The sequence below is a fragment of the Sphaerulina musiva genome, assembly GCF_000320565.1.
Source record: "Sphaerulina musiva SO2202 unplaced genomic scaffold SEPMUscaffold_2, whole genome shotgun sequence".
In the NCBI taxonomy this organism is placed as follows: Eukaryota; Fungi; Ascomycota; class Dothideomycetes; order Mycosphaerellales; family Mycosphaerellaceae; genus Sphaerulina; species Sphaerulina musiva.
This window is the reverse complement of record NW_016017384.1, coordinates 2,294,261-2,313,543: the sequence shown is the minus strand read 5'-3', so window position 1 is coordinate 2,313,543 and position 19,283 is coordinate 2,294,261. Positions and strand designations below refer to the sequence as shown.

General features: G+C 52.3%; 5 protein-coding genes across 5 annotated transcripts; 2 read left to right on the top strand and 3 right to left on the bottom strand.

Moving 5' to 3' along the window:
- Nucleotides 1–53: 53 nt before the first annotated feature.
- Nucleotides 54–10,461, bottom strand: SEPMUDRAFT_161823 (uncharacterized protein; the record flags this gene model as incomplete). Its single annotated transcript, XM_016907960.1, has 3 exons — nucleotides 54–8,937; nucleotides 8,962–10,011; nucleotides 10,433–10,461. 3 exons carry the CDS (start codon nucleotides 10,459–10,461, stop codon nucleotides 201–203), a joined length of 9,816 nt encoding a protein of 3,271 aa, XP_016763819.1. The 3' UTR covers nucleotides 54–200.
- Nucleotides 10,462–10,475: 14 nt separating this feature from the next.
- On the top strand, nucleotides 10,476–14,228 carry SEPMUDRAFT_147508 (uncharacterized protein). Its single transcript, XM_016904343.1, has 5 exons — nucleotides 10,476–10,653; nucleotides 10,715–13,196; nucleotides 13,259–13,843; nucleotides 13,920–14,000; nucleotides 14,062–14,228. Exons 1-2 carry the CDS (start codon nucleotides 10,568–10,570, stop codon nucleotides 12,642–12,644), a joined length of 2,016 nt encoding a protein of 671 aa, XP_016763818.1. The 5' UTR covers nucleotides 10,476–10,567; the 3' UTR covers nucleotides 12,645–13,196; nucleotides 13,259–13,843; nucleotides 13,920–14,000; nucleotides 14,062–14,228.
- SEPMUDRAFT_114774 (uncharacterized protein) lies at nucleotides 13,002–14,304 on the top strand (the record flags this gene model as incomplete). The annotated part of the gene is made up of 4 exons (XM_016901112.1): nucleotides 13,002–13,196; nucleotides 13,259–13,843; nucleotides 13,920–14,000; nucleotides 14,062–14,304. 4 exons carry the CDS (start codon nucleotides 13,002–13,004, stop codon nucleotides 14,302–14,304), a joined length of 1,104 nt encoding a protein of 367 aa, XP_016763817.1.
- A 308-nt stretch (nucleotides 14,305–14,612) lies between these two features.
- On the bottom strand, nucleotides 14,613–14,869 carry SEPMUDRAFT_139369 (uncharacterized protein; the record flags this gene model as incomplete). Its single annotated transcript, XM_016902901.1, has 2 exons — nucleotides 14,613–14,723; nucleotides 14,780–14,869. 2 exons carry the CDS (start codon nucleotides 14,867–14,869, stop codon nucleotides 14,613–14,615), a joined length of 201 nt encoding a protein of 66 aa, XP_016763816.1.
- A 2,473-nt stretch (nucleotides 14,870–17,342) lies between these two features.
- SEPMUDRAFT_114772 (MFS general substrate transporter) lies at nucleotides 17,343–19,210 on the bottom strand (the record flags this gene model as incomplete). Its single annotated transcript, XM_016901111.1, has 4 exons — nucleotides 17,343–17,486; nucleotides 17,594–17,863; nucleotides 17,929–18,701; nucleotides 18,784–19,210. The coding sequence occupies 4 exons, from the start codon at nucleotides 19,208–19,210 to the stop codon at nucleotides 17,343–17,345; spliced, it is 1,614 nt and encodes a 537-aa protein (XP_016763815.1).
- Between the last annotated feature and the right edge of the window lie 73 nt (nucleotides 19,211–19,283).

Sequence of the window (19,283 nt, the reverse complement as noted above, 5' to 3'; positions counted from 1 at the left end):
CCTCCTACTTCACTTCAACTTCTTCATTCAGCTGGCCGGTCACGTGGTGTGCAAACCGTCTGTGATTCTTTCTCACCTATGTACTGTACCTGCAAGTTCTGTCCTGGAAGTCATGCTATTTCCACAAGCTAGTATGCCACAATCCTTTCAACGCCGCGCTAATCAACAACCATCAATCAATAAGAGGTAATCTGGGAGCGTCACGACGGGGCACTTCCCAAAATTCTCCCATACGCGTCCTCGACCTCCCTGCATACCTCCAACAAGCTCACAATCAGAATTTGATGTACCACATTGGGCAATTTGTCCCTTTGCAACCCGATCCACTCGAGCGGCGGCGTTGCCTCACCCATATCCCTCAGTTGCGGCGTTTCGATGACCGGCGGCTCCAGCGCCCGGTATTCATACTTGGACTGCGGAAGCTTGATCTCGGCCGTAATCTTCTCTTGCGCCAAGGCATCGCCGCCAGCCTTGTCGCTTCCCGAAGGACTGTCATCTCCACCAGAAGCCGAAATCTTCACAGCACTTTCAGGTAGACTTTTACCCAACCGAGTCGCCAAAGCCCTCGTATGCGACGTCCACATACCCTTGATGAAATTGATTCGACTCAAGTTCCATCCCACATCAATCTTGCCACCAAACAGCGATTTAAAAATGTAATCCACTTCATTCCCTCCTGGGCTCTGCCAAGTTTGCATGCTAGCAATCACTTTGGGAACTCGGAGAATGATTCCACCCTTGGCATCAAACACGTTCTGAATGACCTCGTCAATCGTGACCTCGATCGCTTTCGGGACAGCAGTGACGCGTCGAGTGGAAGAGAGAGCGACCTGCAGCTGTCCCAGTGTCATACCGAGACCACTGGTGATCTGGCCCCCTTCAAGGCCAACAGCGAATCGAGCTTGAATGTTGTTCGCTTCGAGCTTCAGTATTTGGCTATCGAAGAAAGTGCCGGGATAGACTCCAAAGCAGACTGCACCCATCGTGACGACAACATCTGTATGTAGCCTGATCGTCGTCTTTTTGGCTGCTTTTTCTCCAACGGACGAGCCAGGGATACGAGGACCAAATCTGGTAGGTACGACTGTGCTTTCTCTCCGAACGTGTTTCTCAATCTCCCTGAGGCTTTGACTGTACGCGGCCTGTTTCTCTTGGATCAGACGATCGAAAGCTTGATACAAGCCGACGGCTTGAGCAGGACTCGTAGACGTGCAGAAGATATAGGCTCTACCACAATCCAGCACACCAACGAGACGATCGGCTTTGCCACCAGCATCGCGAACATTGTACATCAAGAAATCGAACTTTTCAATATCTCCGAATGCGAAGGCCTGGTAGTCAAACGCAGCTTTGGCTCTGAGCTTGTCAAAGCCCACCGATGCTTGGATGAGGGGCGTCTTCCTCATCGCAGGATCTGTGCTTTGTTCCGGCCACGTGATGGAAGTTCTCACGCCCAGCTTATCCAGTTGAATGAAGCCACTCATACGTCCAGTGCTGGTCGTGATCATCTCGTCCAGGCCAATGCATAAGTTTTGCTCCCAGTTGGAAGTTTTCTGCTGACTGGCCCATAGGTTACTTATCATGAAAGACGTCTTGCCAATACTCTGTCCCAAGTCGAGATCTACAGCCAGTTCAGTGATGTTCACAGTCGCATTCCATGGGAACGCTGCAGCCGCAGCTATGCTTTGGTACTTTTGCACCACGAATTGGTCGGTAGTCTGTGCTGGTGCTGTAGCCGCGGGTTGAGCGCCCACATCTCCTGCATGGCGTATCTCGGGAGGCAGCCAGATTTCTCTGAATAAAAGCAAATCTTGGAACTGCTTGCCGTTGATGATGATCTTGGTCGGGTTGAGATTCAGAACAGCCGATATACCAGCGGTGCCACTCAAGTGCTTGTTGTTCATGATGGACATGACGATAGAATCCATGCCATAGCTGAACGTCGGCTCTCGCGAATACATGTGTTTGATCTGAGCTTGAAGCCCAGTCAGCACAGCTGACATGGCGAAGAAGTGGCCATGCTCGTCGGAATCAATCGTGTTCATCGTAACGTGGAAGTCGTCGAGAGACGCCTTTGCGTCAACTCTAGCGATAGGCTGGCAGCTTAGACCAAACTCTTGCTTTGCAATACGGAAGCCAAGGTCGACTTTGGTCTTTCCGAAGATCTTGGCCGGCGTAGTCGTAACAATATCGCCATAGTCCTGGTCTCTGAGCGCCGCTCTACTGTCAGTTGGAGGTGGCGTCTTCACCCTCTCATCACTTTGCATGACATCCTTGATGCTATTAGAAACTTCCAAGATGAGCGGTACAACATTAGGAGCCAGCGCATTGCTTGAAGCAGCAATCACTAGCTCCGCATTGACAGTTGGATGTTCTTTGTGCGAATTGTACTCCATCTTGAATGCAATGCCGGGCGCAGTCAGTGTCATGTGCATTAATGCACCATCGGCAGCGAATTGGCCATATCTGCCATGTTTGGCGCCTTGCTGCTGTGAGGCTGCCGCAATTGAAGACAAAGTGTTATTCTTCGGACCAGACCCTTGCATATACACTTGCGCTCCAGCGAAGTCGGCTTCAATCAGGACAGATCTGACACGCTTGGTATCAAGCGGCATTTTCCTTTGCGCGCCCGAATTGGTGGGAGTACTTTGCCACGTCGCCGTGCCTGCTTTGAATCTCCGGACAGCGACCTCTATGGATCGCTGGACTGCCGCGACGGGTAGCATGAATTTCGATTCGAGCCTCAGGTCAAGTGGCTTGCCAGTGGCTTTGAAAGCTAGACTCCACATTTTGTCTTGCTTCCAGTAAGCCACACTAAAGCCGATTTCAGGCAGCAGAGCAGAGTTGAGGGCGCGGTGTTGCTTGCTATCCTGTACCTTTGCCAGCTGGAGCTGCATGTCTTCTATGGTGAGGCGTGCTTCGTGTCCTCCACGGGTGGTGAATTCGATACTTGAGATAGAGAACACGACATCATCGACAGGCGACCCTCGGTGTGGCGCGAAAGTGCTGTCCACCAGCCACGCAACCTGGATATCGGTGAGCTCGATCGTGGTCGTAATTGATAGCAGATCCTCGGGCGAGAAAGGCATCTCTTCATCTTCCGTCCAGTCATGCTTGCCACTGACACGTTGAATCACACTCTGTCTTCGCTCGTTCCTCAGCTTGCGCAAGTACTCGAGCTCCTTAGACAAGTCCAGATGCTTGATGCGATCCTGCAAATGGTTGATGACATCGACGATGATAGCTGCCGTGTCAGGGTAAGCGTGGATCGAGCTGCCATCGCTGCGTACGTTCAGCTCGCGATGCACAGTCCCATCCTCTTTCGCAGTATTGTTGAAATGCAGTTGTATGCCAAGGGTGGCATTGCCACAGGGCCGTATCGTGCCACGATCGTTGATCTGCATACTCGCTCCAATATCCTGAACGTGTGCTCGCACCTCTGGTAAGAATGGATTTGCATCTTTCGAGGCGGCCCTGTTGGACGCAGTGGCATGCAGGGGTCCAATGCCAAACTCAACTTCTGCGGTCGCTCCTCCATGTCCCTCCGCAGTCGGCGTAGTCGCAGACACTCTGATGCCGAGCAAAGCGAATCGAGCATCGAATTTGACACGCTTTTGCTGGACCGGCTTTGGCACGACTTGATGGTCTTCTGGGAAAACTTCGATCACGCGGCCCTTGATGTCTTCGACTCCGGACTTGATGGCTGACATGACATCTTGGACTTCGTTCTGATTGATGACAGCGATGACCCCTTGCACAGCACCAGCATCAACTTCCACGCGCTCTATGGTACTTGCGACAGAAATTGAGGTCCCATCGCCATCAAATTCAAGACCAACATGGCCATTGATTGGAGGCACCTCGAGCAGGCCTTGCACATGCCGGTCGTTCCTCGACGTGTTCACAAATGCGTGATTCATGCGTCCGACATCGAAGTCGATGCCGAAGATTCTTTCCTTCTTCAGACTTGGCGCCACTTTGACGCTGGCGGCGATACCGTCAAGCTGATAGCCAAGAGCTTGTAAGAGCGATACCTCGAGATGCATATTTCCAGCCAGAACTGCAACGTGTAATTTCGGCGCCAAGCTCGAGGAAGTCGCACGGGAAGCATTGTTTGTGCTAGTCTGCGTGGCTTCGATCTGCATTTCCGGACTTCCTGGAGGCGAAGGTATTGAGTGTGCCAGAGTATTCTGTGCCCGATCCACCAGACGTTTCACCTGAGCCACTTCATATGCAATGATAGCATCTACCACATGCAAGATTCCCGGCACCTGCTCATCGATAGACACACGCAGATCTTCGTAAGCAATCGCTAGGGTAATGGTTGGTGGTATAACGACCCCTGTCGCCGCCTGTAGGTGGTCAATATACAGACTGGGTGATGTCAAGAGAGTTTTCCAGATGCGCGAGTCTGGTCCATGGCACTCTGTGATGGCCGTGTCGACATTGAGAATTAAACTTGCGCACTGCCCAAGCTGCTCTGTTGCTTGTGTTGTGCCAATAACGGACAGTTTCATGCCGTCTATACGTGACAGGTGTCGCACGTTGGCAGTCTGCAGCGACAGTGTACCAGTATCAGTGGATACGACAACATGTATATCGTGTCGGGCCAAGCCATCTTCTAGTGCTTGTTGTGCAGTCCTATTGCCATGACCTTTTAGCTTGATCTCAGCTTCCTCAATCTTGTCCCTTAATGCGAGCACGTCTTCTGCAATCCGGAACAGCGCCCAGTCAAGGCTGATGGCAATGATCTGAGCGTTAGCTTGCAGCACAGTGTTCATACGCTTGTTCTCCTCAACGAGCATTAGACCCTCGGGTTTGGTTGGAGGGGTGTTCTCTACCCCTAAAGAAGTATCTTCTAGGACGATGTCGCTGGTACCAGCGTCATTTTCAATAACAACCCTCAGCATCTCCGATCTGAATGTCACAGTGACAGGCTTGCGCTCGAACAGCTCGAGCTTTTTCTTCTCCTCGGCGCCAAAGAGTTGCTGGAATGCCATGGTCTGGTTGACATATGGTACGTCCCAGTTGCGCCATTGTGTCCAACTTTCTAGCACTTTCATGGACGCGTCTGCTTGACAGTCGATTTTGGATGACTTGAAATAGCCTTTGAGCTTCTGCATCTCATCTTCCGGTAGGTTGAGCATGATATACCGAAACCTAGTGAGAATTTTCCAACTGTCCGTGTTTCGGAAGTGGCCAGGAAATGCCCGAAGAATGAAAAGCATACGCGCCATGAAGGGCGGGTCACCCAGGTCTGCGCCATTGCTAGTCAACAAGTAGGTGAGGTACAGAAGCCGTTTCATGTTTGTGTCTGCAACTCTTGTGAATCTGCCCTCAATATCTTTTATAAGCGGTATCAGCTTTAGAGCGAGCAACGTCAAGTACTGTGCTTGCGATCCAGCGACAGTGGCTGTGGTGTCGCGAACGGAGGCATGGAAGGCATGCGTGTTAGAAAGCGCGAGCCAGATGAGAACATCATCTATGCTCACCGATACTGCCGGCATTGAGAGCACACCATTTTGCACTTCACAGAGCGTCAAGTCCATTTTACCTAGGAGGGTATGCAAGGACACATCAGGCGACGGATTGTGTTCTGAGGGCATATTCTTGAGCCTGACAGACGTTTCGAGCGTCGCCAAGGTAACGTCAACCTGATCAGCGAGCACATCGTGATCCTCTTGGAGAAGGGCGATACGAACATGCGCTGCCGGCAGAGAAGCCTGAATCTCCAAAATAGATTTGCTGCCCACTCGTGCAACGTTGTGACTTTGTATAGCTCCCATGACGCTCATATGGAAGGAGTCCATGACCTCTTCTGGAGTTTTTGGCGAAACCTTTTCGATTAATTTGGAGACTGTGATAGCGATGCGAGGCTCAACGTATGCTCGAATACCCGGTACAATCTTGATAAGCACGCAAGTACGTTCAAAGTCAGAATCAACATCTGGACTCTCAATCGCTGAAGAGATCTCCGAAGCGAGAGATTCAACGTGTTCTGAAGTGCATGGCTTGAATGGCGGCACGTTCGTCTCATCGGGCTGGATCGTCTCGAGCGGAAAATAGGGCTCGGAATACGCGCTCGAGAAAGCCATGGTAGACGACGGTAAGCCGAGCCTGACACGTTCCGCATCAGATGACAATGCACTATGTCTTCTGGAGGGACTCCGGTCTGAGGATGATGAACGACTGCTTGCCCGTAGCGAGCGGAAGGAACTTGGATTGCGACTGTCCGACTCCTCGTGCGATCTGCTCGAGTGTCCAGCTCGTCTCGCCATGCCCGATGGCCGTCCACTTCTCACAGAGCCAGACAGTGATGATATAGATGATCTTGAAAGAGGTCGCCGCTTGCTGGTAATACCCTCGACAGACTTGACAGACCGAGTCTGTGATGTGACGCCGGGCGTGGTGATCGGTGCTGGCATTGGCGGGAATGGCAACGCTGGAGATTCGAAGGTCAAATCGTCCTCAGGTTTGATGGAAGAATCGATCTCTGGCCGGATCAAGAAAGGGAACCTGCCAGTGCGTTGGTCGTGCAGCCTGATATGAGCTTGCTGCTTCTTAGTTTCCAGCTCAAAGTGCATTTTCCTGTCTACCACGTCCACGGAGACGCCAGTCTGGAGGAAGGCATACGTCCTGACAGGGTGCTCGCGCTTTGACCGAGACCGATGGCGTGAAGCACTACGTCCATCCACACATGCCAAAGTGATTAGAGGCACCAGAACGTTGACACGTTGCGAGAATGTCTTGCTTGCCCAGCCAGCAACATCAACTTTGACTGGTTCAAGGTCGAGAAGCAGAGCATCTTCTCCGACATGCACCCATATACGCGTAGTGTTTGTGCGCACTTGCACAAAGCTAGCATCCAAAGCTACGGCGGGCGAAACCACCGGAAGCGCATTCTCTGCGTCGTCCATGGAAAATCCGATTGCTTGGCCCGCGAGTGCAAGATCGCGCACAAACCGACCAGATAGCTCTCCCGTAATCTTGCCTATGTCGATGTCCCACTGGCTAACATAGGCATCCTCGTTGGGGGGCAGGCCGAAGGCACGATGGCCGTTGAGATCGACGTGTGAACACCAGAACTGCGTGTTAGACTCAGTATCGACGGGCGAGTCTTCCTCTTCGTCAGGTGCAGGGACGCCAGTCATAAAGCTGATCGGCGATAGCTGCAACCCCATGTCAAGGTAATAGCTCACAATACGTAGGTCTAGATCAGCCCGGGGCAGATCAACGCGCACGAACTCCTTGCAGGAATATAGATTCGTGGGTAGCAAGACCGTCGCCTGCTCTGCTACAATGCAGAGGATCACGTCGAGTTCATTGATGGAGGTTGGCTTGGGGAAACTAGCCGTCTTCGCATTTGCCTCCTGAAAGTCATCGCTGGCGCCTTGAAACTCCTCGAGCGTCTTGAAGTGCATATAGTCGCCAAAGTAGTTCTCCTTGACGCTGACCAGCTGGCGCACAAAGAATCCAAATGCTTTGAGAGTCATTCCAGAGCCAACCAGATCCATACGAAGAGCGTCGACATTGCCAACACGGGCTTCTTGGTTGGCAGTATATGAGCCATTCAGAGTGAGCTTGGGCAACGTGACCATCGTCTTGTCTTCCACGAACACGCTGAACGTGCTCTTAGGGGGGCTAAGCATGCGCATACTCATATCTGTGGCCAGCACGTCGAAAGTGATGCGATTCGTCTTTGGCCGATAGTGCTTCATCGGTATCCCCAGCACTGCATGCATCTGACCCTCGAGTGTCAAAAAATCGTTCCTATCGAAGTCGGCCGGGTCGTTGATGATGTTAGCGTCATTGACATTAAGGTACATTATAAAATTGTTGAAATTCAGGTCCAGCTGATAGTTGTATGGAACAAAAGTGTAGAACTCTGAGATTGCTCCGGATCCCCAGTCGTTCACGAGATCGATGATCAGAAAAAGGTGGTCCCGCAGAATGAATAGTTCCATGTCGTTGATGAAAACCTTGAAAGGCCAGTCACGCAGAGTATTCCAGGTCAGTGGCTGCGAGATATCGGCTTCAACACTGACCGGGCCCGAGCGCCAGAGTAGACCGTGATTGACACTACTGTTCATTTCGAGGCTTTTCACATCCACGTCCAGTCGGTTGCGGTAGCCAGTGGAGCGGGGATACATGTCCATCGTGTAGTTGACAACGCTGTCTTTCTTAATGACAATGTCTAGCCAAGCATATGGGCGAGCATCAACGGCCGCGGGACGCTGCTTACCCTTGCGCCTCCTTCCATGTCGCTTCCAGTTTTTGAGACCAGCTTTATCGGCGCCAGCAGCAGCGTTTGCTGACTGGTCCTTATCTGCACGACCTTTCCACTTTTCGTCTTTGGACTCCTCGCGAGTCGGTATGCGTAAGACGACATCTTCTTCGATGATGATCTTTATCTTCATCACCGTCGATACTCGCAGCTCACCAGGCTTCAGGGCTTTGGCAGGCGCGGAATCAACAAAAGGGGCCGGAAAGAAGGACTGTTGGATATTGATTCGCTGCCTGTCTGCCCACGGCCCATACACTACCACACCGCCATGCACGCCGATATCCATACCATACTCGGGAGGCATACTCCCGTTGATATCATCTTCGTAAGTGGAGCCGAGGAGCGTGTCGCTGTCCAGCGTGCCATCCGGCACAGGTCCTGGCATGTCCCAGTAGAAACGCATAGTGACTTTATCAATATCCACTAATTGAGTAGCTTTGGCGTACTCAACGTGCTGCCATTCTTCGTGCTCGTTGACATCGTGATCATCAAGATACCTTCGCAGGCCGTGCCACTGTCCTTTTCCTGGCAATTGATCGAGAGGAGGAGGTGCTGTCTGACCTAGCACAGAGCCTTCTTTGACGGACGCAGTACGTATCGAGTCGACGGAACTGTTGCCACGCGTGAAGAAACCGCAAAATTTTGACCATACACTGTGGGCTTTGTGCGCACTTTGCTTGATGACGGGCTCCGAGGATGGTGGCTCGCCGAGCTGTTTCTCACGCAGTATTCGTCGTGCAGCGTCAAGCTGATATTCTTTGAAATCGCGATTGGGCTTCATAGCAACGTTAAATTTCTCGCCATTGAACTTGAATAGCAGCTTCCATAAGTCGAGAGGTCCTGCATGACCAGCGTCTACAACACCCCCAGCTTTCTCGGCCTTGGCGACGACAACATGAGTCGTATTTTGGTTGCCAATCGCAGCAGCAGCTCTCCTGCATTCGACTTTGATGGGAAAGATGCGTAGGAAAGAGGGAATTTCAAGCTTCTCAACAGGCTTGGTGCTAGCGCTGGTGGTGACCGTAGCCGTTCTCTTCGGTAGGTCTATTCCTGGCTTGCGACCGGTATCTGGTGACGATGGAGTTGCCGATCGGCTCAGAGTTTCCTGGCTAGCATCAACATCTGTGGCATCCTTTGCCTTGGCTAGAGTGGCTTCGACGATTGAGTCGTAGAACGGAGTGCGATTGTAGATAAAGGCTTCTACGCCTGCGACTTTGACAGAGATTCGGCATGGTAGATCTTTCTTGGGTTTCACTCCAGCGTGCTCTTCTTTGCCGATACTCGTGCTCCTTTCCCGACCCTTCTCGTCCTCACTGCTGCTCCCCACACGGCCATCCGAGGAAGAAGGCCGGGCCTGCTTTTCCCAGTCCTTATCCTTGACCATAAGATCTTCGTCTTGGAACAACTCGGCATCCTGCACCATGCGCAACCAGTACCTCCAGGTTATGTGTCCCTCGTACACATAGAGCGTCACATTATGGGCGTGGTAGCGTATGTTCTTGAAGAAGAGGCGCCCTCCTAGCAGGCTGATCTGGAGGGAGGTGATGTCGATGTAGGCCTTGTAGTAACGCCATGTGTAGACTCGAATGGCATACGAGACAATGGTCGCGAACAGGCGATTGAAGTAGAACAGGAAGAAGAGACCGAGGATGGCGGTAAGCAATGTTTCAATCAGAAAGACCCAGTTGAAGGCGCCTTCTGCGGACAGCGACTGGGCCTGGAGCTGGCTGGCCATGGCACGCGCGAGGGGAGTGGTGCTTTGCGCGTCGTCGCCTCATCGCGGTGGCATATTCTGTTTCTGTGTCTGTTTCTGTGTCTATTCCTGAGTCTGTTCCCGTGTCTGTTCCCGAGTCTGTTCCCGTGTGTATCTCTGTCGGTTTCGATTGTTCCCTGACGGCGGTGTCGTCGCTTTGAAGGCGGTCGGTGACGGCGGAGGCGAAAGTGCCGGCGGAATTGGAGCTGGATGGCGCAAATGAAAGTGTGTGGTATGGTGGTGGGCGGTGGGCGGTGGGCGGTGGATGGGAATGGGGATGCGGAAGGGGATGCGGATGTATGGTCTGGTCGATGGTTCCAGTCCCAGTCGCATCACATGCGAACAAGCTAAGATTAGTTAGGTCAGGTAGGTACCTACCTAGTTTCGGCACCTACGAGGCTCGACCACTTTTTCGTACATCCATCTTCCCAGACCCTTCGCTGCGGAGGGCGCATCACAGACACCGGTACATACATGTAACGGTCGCATCCTACACATGACGACACGCATGGAAAACGCAACCCGCTAAGATGAAGTTCGACGACGCCGACTCGGAGCTGCTCAAGGCGTGGATTATCTCGAAGCTCGAGAAATCGACGGAAGTTGACGCGGATGGGTACGAGACACACTGGATGACCACAAACGAGCCATGGCTGGTGTAACTAACGCGTCGATAGAGACGTGCTGGCTGACTATGTGCTCGCGCTGCTCACCACGGACGAGTCCGACGCCATCGCCCGCTCCAACTGCGTCGACAACCTGAAGGACTTCCTGAACGACAAGACCGATGCCTTCGTCAGCGAACTCTTCGCCGCCATTGCCACCAGATCATTTGATCCATCGACGAAGCAGCCACCTCCTCCACCTAAGCCGCCCGCAAAGGTGACGATACCCCAGACACCCGCCTTCAATCAGGGTAAAAAGCGCGGCTACCATGCGCCCGATCGCGTCGACGAGAGCCGACTACCGGGCAATGGTACAAATGGTAGGCCGTCGAAACAGGCGCGGCGCGGTGCTACGAGCGGACGACACGGCAGAGGAAACTACCTGCGACCAGCCATATCTCCTCCGCCTCTGTCTGGTCTACCTGCCTGGGACCCCGCGAATCCGATGGCCTCATTCATGGCCATGGCCACTGCAATGGCAACGGGACTGCTTCCACCGGGTATGCCTGCCATGCCCATGCTCCCGTCAACACCAATGAAGTCTGGCAACCGCTGTCGGGATTACGATACGAAAGGCTTCTGCACAAGAGGCGCACAGTGTCCTTATGACCATGGCACTGATGCCTATGTGGTGCCCCAGGACGACCAGATGGTAGAATATGATGACGGAAGTGAGCTGCTTGCTGGCCTCGTGCCCACTAAGAACGGCATGCTAGCCTATTCACCATTGGACTGGGCTGGTCAAAACAAGCAGAAAAGCGCCGCTTCTAAGAAAAGCCGCGGACGTGCCAAGAAACGCGCCGATTTCTCGTTGCAAGGACCGAACTATGATCAGTCAGTTACGAGCATCGTTGTAGAGCAGATCCCCAAGGAGAAATTCGACGAACAGACGGTGCGGGATTTCTTTGGGGAGTTTGGCGCCATTGAAGATGTCACCATGATGCCGCATAAACGTCTGGCTATCATCCGTTACGACAGCTTCAGATCTGCCAGTGCCGCTTACAACAGTCCCAAAAGTATCTTTGACAATAGGTTCGTCAAGGTCTACTGGTATGACTCTCCCGATTGCTTGCCGGAGCTGCCAATGACTGGTTTCACCGATGAAATCGAGATGGGGGACGAGGAGCCGGCTTTTGACATTGAAGAGGTGAGGACGAGGCAGGACGAGGCGCAACGGAGGTACGAGGAGAGGCAGAAGGTGCTGGAAGAAGCACGCCAGAAACGACTGGAGATTGATGCCAAGATCAGGGAGTTGGAGGCGAAAAAGGGACAAGTTGCAGATGAGCTGGCGCGCAAGCAAGGTCTGCCAGCAGAGTCAGAAAAGACAAGGCAGCTCCGAGAACAGCTTGCGAAGCTCGAAGAGGAAGCCAAGACGCTGGGAATTGACCCGGACGCCGTGACTATTGGTTCCGCAGACTGGTCGTCAGCGTCCTTCTATCCACGTGGAAGAGGCGGCTATCGCGGCCGTGGGCGAGGTCGAGGTGGGTATCGGGGTGGGTACCGGGGCAGTGGTTGGGCCGGCGCTGCTAAGAGCGGTGCTGTCTTGCGACTGGATAACAGGCCAAAGACTGTGTCCGTGGCTTTCACTGAAGGTAGCTTTGACGACCACCACGAGGTTTTGCGGTCCTGGCTCTTGTTTAATGCTGCGGAGCATGCATCGCTCGACAGACACCCGGACAAACCGCAGGCTGCCTTGATCACGTTTGAAGAGCGCTACCAGTGCGAGATCTTCATGTCCACAACGCTCACTACGGACTTCCCACTTCACGGCAGAATCGAACTGTCATGGTACACTGGACCTCCAGTAACCCATGGTCTCCTACCGGACACCACAAAGGCTGAAGATGCTTCCAGCAGCGTCAGTTCCAGCAGCGTCAGTGAAGCCGATGACCGAGTGGACTACTTGCATGATGTAGCAAACGACGACGAACGCTGGGGCTGAAGCGGTTCACACTCGAGCGAGTGGGATACATGACTGCAGTGCCCCGGGACAGAGTGAGTGCATTGTAACGTACGTGTAGGTACCTAGATTATGCTATGCCGAAGTGACGCAGCTTGCCTTGGCGCTATCCTACACTTCTACTTCATGAAGGATTCCTCGAAGGATTCCTCGAAGGATTCGTGGCTCGTCCATCCAATAATTCGAGGTGCTTTCTGTATAGTCCTCCCATACCAATGGTGGATCTGGCATTGAATTCACCACGAGCAGGTACATACATTACCACAGACCTTGAATCAAGACGCCATTCCGCGCCTCGCTCTCGTCACGGCATCTGTATACCCACAACATAGGGCCAGCATGTCACAACTCCAATACACACTGCAGCAAGCTGCGCATAAAAATACTCACTTGCTCGCGGAGCTGCGGCAAACTGATCACGCTCCGTCCTCGCTCAAACAGAATTCGGCCTATATATCTGACCTCCAATCTCAAATTGCTACGACAGCCAAAGAGCTGCGGAGGTTGCATACTATAACGGAGGACGAACGAAAGGTGAGAATGCATGTGCCGGTGCGCGCAGACACAGACAGCGACTGACTGATCCGGTATCGCAGGATCACCTCAAATACCGAGACAGCAGCTTCAAACGCTACCTCCACAAGGCGGGCGGCTCCAAAGGCCAAGAAAAGTTCACGTCCCGTCAGGAAAAGGAGGAAAAGGAGTTCCTCGAAGCCTGGCAAGCTGAACGTTCTGCCAGAGAGACCCATGACGAGCTGGCTTCTGCGCTGCAACAAGCAGAAAGGGACAAATCCAATCTCGAAAACGCCACTAAACGCCACGACGCGGCGCAGATCGAACTCGATCAACTCTACCACTCCATCTTCAGCGGTCCCACGCCCGACTTTCCTGGTGAAGATGATCTCGAACGTGCCGTGAGCGACTCCAAAGAATCTTTCGATATTGCCAATCGCCAAGCGACCACAGATAAACTTGTGCTCGACATCCTGGGCAAAGCCGATTCTGCTCTCAAACAAGCTGGCATGTCCATGCAAGATGCCCTGAGACGTTCGCAGAGGGATATGTTTCTGGGAGGTGGGAGTTTCACGGATATGATGGAACGAGATGCGTTGGCGCAGGCTCAGAATTGGATTCATCAGACATTGAGACATATGGGTGAGGCGAGGAGGATGCAGCCACAAGTGAGTCGTATTCGATCATCGTCGCTGAAGGATGTCCCGTTGACAGTGTTGCTGATCTTTGGGCTTTTGTTTCCAGGTTCGAGAGTTGAAAGATATCAGTATCGATCATGGTCACTTCTTCAGTGATGTGCTGTTCGATAATATCTTCACAGATATGGTCAGTTCCCTTCTGTCCCCGATTCGACGACTCCTACTGACAGGAAGGGACAATCATACAGGCACAACATGATCGCATCCGATCTAGCGATGCTCAACTGGGTGCTGCATATCAGGACTTGCAGGGCCAGATCCGGGAGCAGAAAAATCGGTGTCTGACTGCAAATCAGAACCTGAAACAGGCGGGTAATGATCTAGAAGCTGCGAGGATAGAGTTGCAGAGAGTGAGAGGTGAGGCTTTTGAACGACTTGCAAGCGGAACTGCTACTGCACAGGAACCGCCGCCGCCACAGTACACTGCTTAGGTGTGGTTGACTGGTGGGTACGAAGTCCCATGGACTGCTTGCTTGTCTGCATCAACTGTCCTACATCCATGCCATCCATTTTCTTGCTCCGTGTCTCCAACTTGTCTTCGTGGTGTCAGACGATCCCTCATACGATAACTTCGGCACTGACAGACATCAGACGTAGGCCATCGCCAGCAAATCACCTTCGGCTTTGTGGGTCTTGCGCATAAGGAACCAGAATACCAGCGAGGAGGACTGTACCAATCAACTCATCATCAGCACCATCATCGTCGTATCTGTGTCTACTGCACAAACTTACCGATTGATCATTTACAAGCACAAGTGGCGGGCGTATTGGCGCCGCATTCTGCACCGCTCACACACTTGTTCGCAGTACCAGGGCAGATCATGCATTTAGGGAAAGGGCTGGTGCAATCCTATCCAAAGTTTCAGTATGACAGGTTCCGATGTATCGTGACTAGGATGGACGTACACTCGCCGTGTTACAAGCAGCGAGGACCGTTGGTGCCAGCGAGGCGACCATGAGCAGCGAAGCGAGGCTGAACTTGCTGAAGAACAACATGATGGATGATGTCTGACTTGGTTTCGAGATGGATGGATGGATGGATGGATGTGAAGGCCGAGAATTGACTTTGATTCTCTTCTTCTCTCGCCGACGGGAGCGGTGTTTTTATATCTCAGTTGACCAGTGAGTAGCGTCCACAAGGGGACTGTCACAAGGGGATGGGAACTCGCGCATCTGCCGTGCGTGAGCTCGAGGATTCCACGAAGCTGTCCTCCCCCTGGTGAAGGCAGATCTACCAGAATGCCAGAAGCGGGAACTGGAACCGCACCCGATCCGTCGGAATGGAGTGTCCTATTGGACATGCAACCTGGACTCGGTCTCTGAAAGCCAGCTAGTGGGAGTAGGCCAACTGCGGAGTACTACGCTACGACGCGATACTTTTTCACTTTGCCATGGACTTGTACGCTGTACGTACCCGGTTGCTGTTTTCCACTGCGTGCAACTAGGATATGACCTAGACTCGTACCGGGCGTCCTACTACTGGATAGTAATACAGCGAGGACTTTCGGGATACACAGCAGCCAAGCCGCTGAGAGCCAGCATAGGATCCATCCCCCTGGAAGCGGTTGAAGTCCATCCATTTGGGTGGGAGCCTTGACCTCTCGAATTTTGCAAGTCTCCAACTCTTCATGGAGAGACCACGGCTTTTCCCATGGCTGCACATTGACATGTCTCACGAGAGAGCTTGCAAGCCTCACCTCGCCATACCTGTACCTTTTACTACTCCTAGCTCGGGCTCAAGCAGGCTCCGAACGAGGGAATTTTTCTCATCATCCGGGATACCAATTTGAGCGGAAATCATTAGGCAGGCAGACACGAGCTGTAGCGAATCTGACTGTATCGGTGTCAAAGCGGATGGATAACGGATCTGGAGTGGTGAGATGAAGAGAGATATGATGTTGTTTGGTGATCACTAACAAGCAATAAGGTAAGCATGTTTCTTCCGCTTGACTCTGGGCAAAGGGGGGAGGAAGCCGGGAAATCGTCTGACATCCACCAACAAACAACAGGGGAAAAGATATCAACTACATTGTAGAAGGTACATGGACTTTTGTTTTGCAGCATTCCAAGCCTCCGTACGTCCGCTCCGACTATGGCATGTAACCTGGAGATGGCAGAGAGTAGTCTGACCGGTTGAACTAAGGTTTTTTAGATACCAACAGAGAAGCCTGTCGCTTGGCAAAGTAAGCGGTCTGGGCGATCAGGAAGATCGGGAGCTTAAATCAAAAGACGTTGATACTAAGGAGTCGGAACTACTTGAGAGAGATTCGCTCTCACCACGCTCTTCACGATCTGGTAGATGCATGTGTTTCAGATATGGTCATGGTTTTCAACGAGCGGTTCTCGTTAGACCTCTTCTATTGACACTAGTCTCGCACGTTAATCAATCTACAGCAACCGCGACATTCTGTTGTTTTACTGGACGGGAAAACTCGAAACTACCTGCAAGGGTTTTTCAAAAAAAAAAAGAAAAACCTACAGTCCTCGCCCCCTCGATAGGGGAGAATCTCGGAGTAGTTTGTGTTGGCACAGTGCAAGGCATAGAGACATAGGGCCCTTCATCGGTACAATGAGCAAGCAGTTCTTTCACTAAGGAAAAGTAAGTACGTATCGTATTATATCCTTCAGTCAGCTACCAATTGTAAACAAGCCATTATTTGGTTTGTCTTTTTATCCTTTCGGGGGGAGCAAGGGACAACCTACAGTACGCGAGATAGATGACCCGTAGTCTCGCCGGAGAACAATCCGTTTACCGAGATAAAGATGTCTCTCTATATCTCTCCAGTTGCAAGCTCCTTACAGAAAAAAAAGGACAACTGGACCTGATCAAGATCAATCTCGAGAAGATATCGATTTCGTGCCCTTTCAAGATATTGCAATGGTTGCATAGTCCAAACAAACAGGTTACCTGCATGACTACTGCACACATTACGATCGCGCCCAGAGATAGCCGACTCTTTAGCGAATACGGTCTCGTAAAAGCATAGCTACATCCCTAAGGTCTGTATACCTAGCCTTTTCGCCCTATAAGGCTTTTTCTCTTGTGCAATGCTTACTGTATTTATGCACGCGCGGGTATAGTATAGTGCAAAGCATACTGACGAAAGGAATAAGCTTTGGTGCAAAGATGATGGCTCGCTGCGAGCCAAAGGGGATGGAAAGAAAAACCAAATCAGGGACCCTTTTTCGCCTGCCTCAGTCGGATAATCTGTTCTCATTGCCCGATTGATATTGACACTAAGGCAGGACAGTAGATACTGATCGCCCGCAGCTAAGACAGAGAGAGACACACAAAGATCATTTCATGGCGAACTACATAGCTGACAGCTAGTACCACACTACTGTGCCAGGAGATTTCAGCCCTTCTGCAAGAACCTCCTCCCCCCCCGTCCCCCCACCCCTTTTCCCCAAACAAATAATCGATATACCGGATACCCCAAATCACCTCAAAGATCTACATCACAAATCATCACAGTCGAGGCTCATCCGCATCCGCAGAATAGGTATCATGAAGCGCAAACTTGCTCCAGGCTCGGACTTTTCTTCCAAAGAAGTACAACAGCATATGAGCCGGGACGAGAACAGCACACGTGATGCCCAATGCGCTGACGGCCTGGTATGCCATGCATTTCCAGAGAAAGGGTTCATTCGTCAGCATGATGTTGCGCAGCATAGACATAGGTGGAAGGTAAAAAGGGGGGGAGTGGTGGAAGTTCTTACCCAGGGCAAGCCCAGCTTCCGACGAAGCAGACTCGACAACATGGGCGCCGCAGCACCGATGGTATATCTCACGAATGAGCAAGCGGCTAAGGCGCTGTTGGAATGTGAGACGTAGAGGTCTTGGATGTAGACGGTTGCGGTCACCCAGACTAGGTACATGCCACATCCGAATAGGACTTCGGAGAAGCCTTGGATTTGCCAGGGAATGTGTCGGGCACAGGTCCACGCGAATGTGAGTAAGCCGATGGAGAGTAGAGCCATGCCAGCGACCTGAGGTTGTTGTCAGTCAGTCACACTATCAATGAAGCAAATCTGTTCGGAAGGGACGGACTTACCAGTGGTGGCAGTCTACTCTCTGGTGCGGTTATCAGAGCCTTTTTGAAATGTCGCTGGAATCGGGTCTTGGTGTCAATAACCACGATCGCACAACCCAAGATGAAGCCAGGGATGGTCAGCAGGAGGGCACTGTATGCGTAGAGTGGCTTCCATCCTCTCATGGAGAAGGCAAAAGGCACCCACGAGTACGTTTCCGAGAAGACTGCATAATCAATGGTGAAAGCAGTGGTGACCACGATGAGTACCGGCTCCTGAACAAGCATTTTCCACGGCTTGGCAAGGTATTTCGAGAAGTTGACCGCGCTCTCCTCTTGACGTGTGTGGAGAGACCAATCACCTGTCGTGAGCCGTAATTGACGCGCCTTGGTTTGTAGTATGCACGGCCCGAGAGTCTCTGGAAGAAACAGCATTGCCACGATGAGGGGGAACGTGATGCCGTTGACCAAGTAAAGGGTCCAGCGCCAATTGATGCCATGGTAGATCATGCAAGCAGCGACAGCAGGCCCCAGTGAACCGCCGATGAAAGCAGCTGTCGCAAAGATCTGATACCCGACAGCCCTCCCGACCGGGCCATACAAGTCGACGAAGATGCCCGGTGGAATGACATATGCAGCGCTTCCGCATGCGGCTGCCAGAAATCTGCACAGGAGCAGTGCTTGCACGTTGCTGACATATGTCGTGAAGGTACAGAAGAGCACGAAGCCACCCACGCCGAGGATGAGTGGTCGCTTTCGACCATAGTACTCTGATGCGGGACCGAATAAGACGGGACCTGCTCGATGTGATATGCATTAGCCTACTATTCGTTTGCCCCTGATGCTAAAAAAAAAGGGGGGCCAACAACAAACACCTACCAAATGCCAACCCCAAGATATAAGCAGTCAACGTCGACTCCATCTTCTCGGGACGGTCCTGCTTGAACTCGGCCGCCACGACTTCCAGCATGGCACTGAACACGCTCACGGCCAGGGAAACGGTGAGATTCATCAAGCTGATGACGAGGCTGATCGATACCTTCTGGACGACCGTAAAGTTCTGGGGATTCTGCTGGTCCCCCTGGCCAGACCACCCGACGATACAGGACGGGGAGTGCACCGATGAGGCTGCTGCTGCTGTTTCCACATCTTTCTCTGGCTGCGGGAGATGTGTATGTTCGGAGTCTCCATCCTTCTTGGCCTGCTCAGAGCTCAGTCCGTCCAAAGACTTGCTGCTGCTGCTGCTGCTGACAGAAGGTGTCGTAATCGTCCGTTCGCTCCCACTTTCATGCGGAGACGGTGCCATATCGTCGTCGACTCGTCTTTTGGCTATGAAGATATCTTGATGCGAAGAGATATAATGTAGCTGAATGTTATTT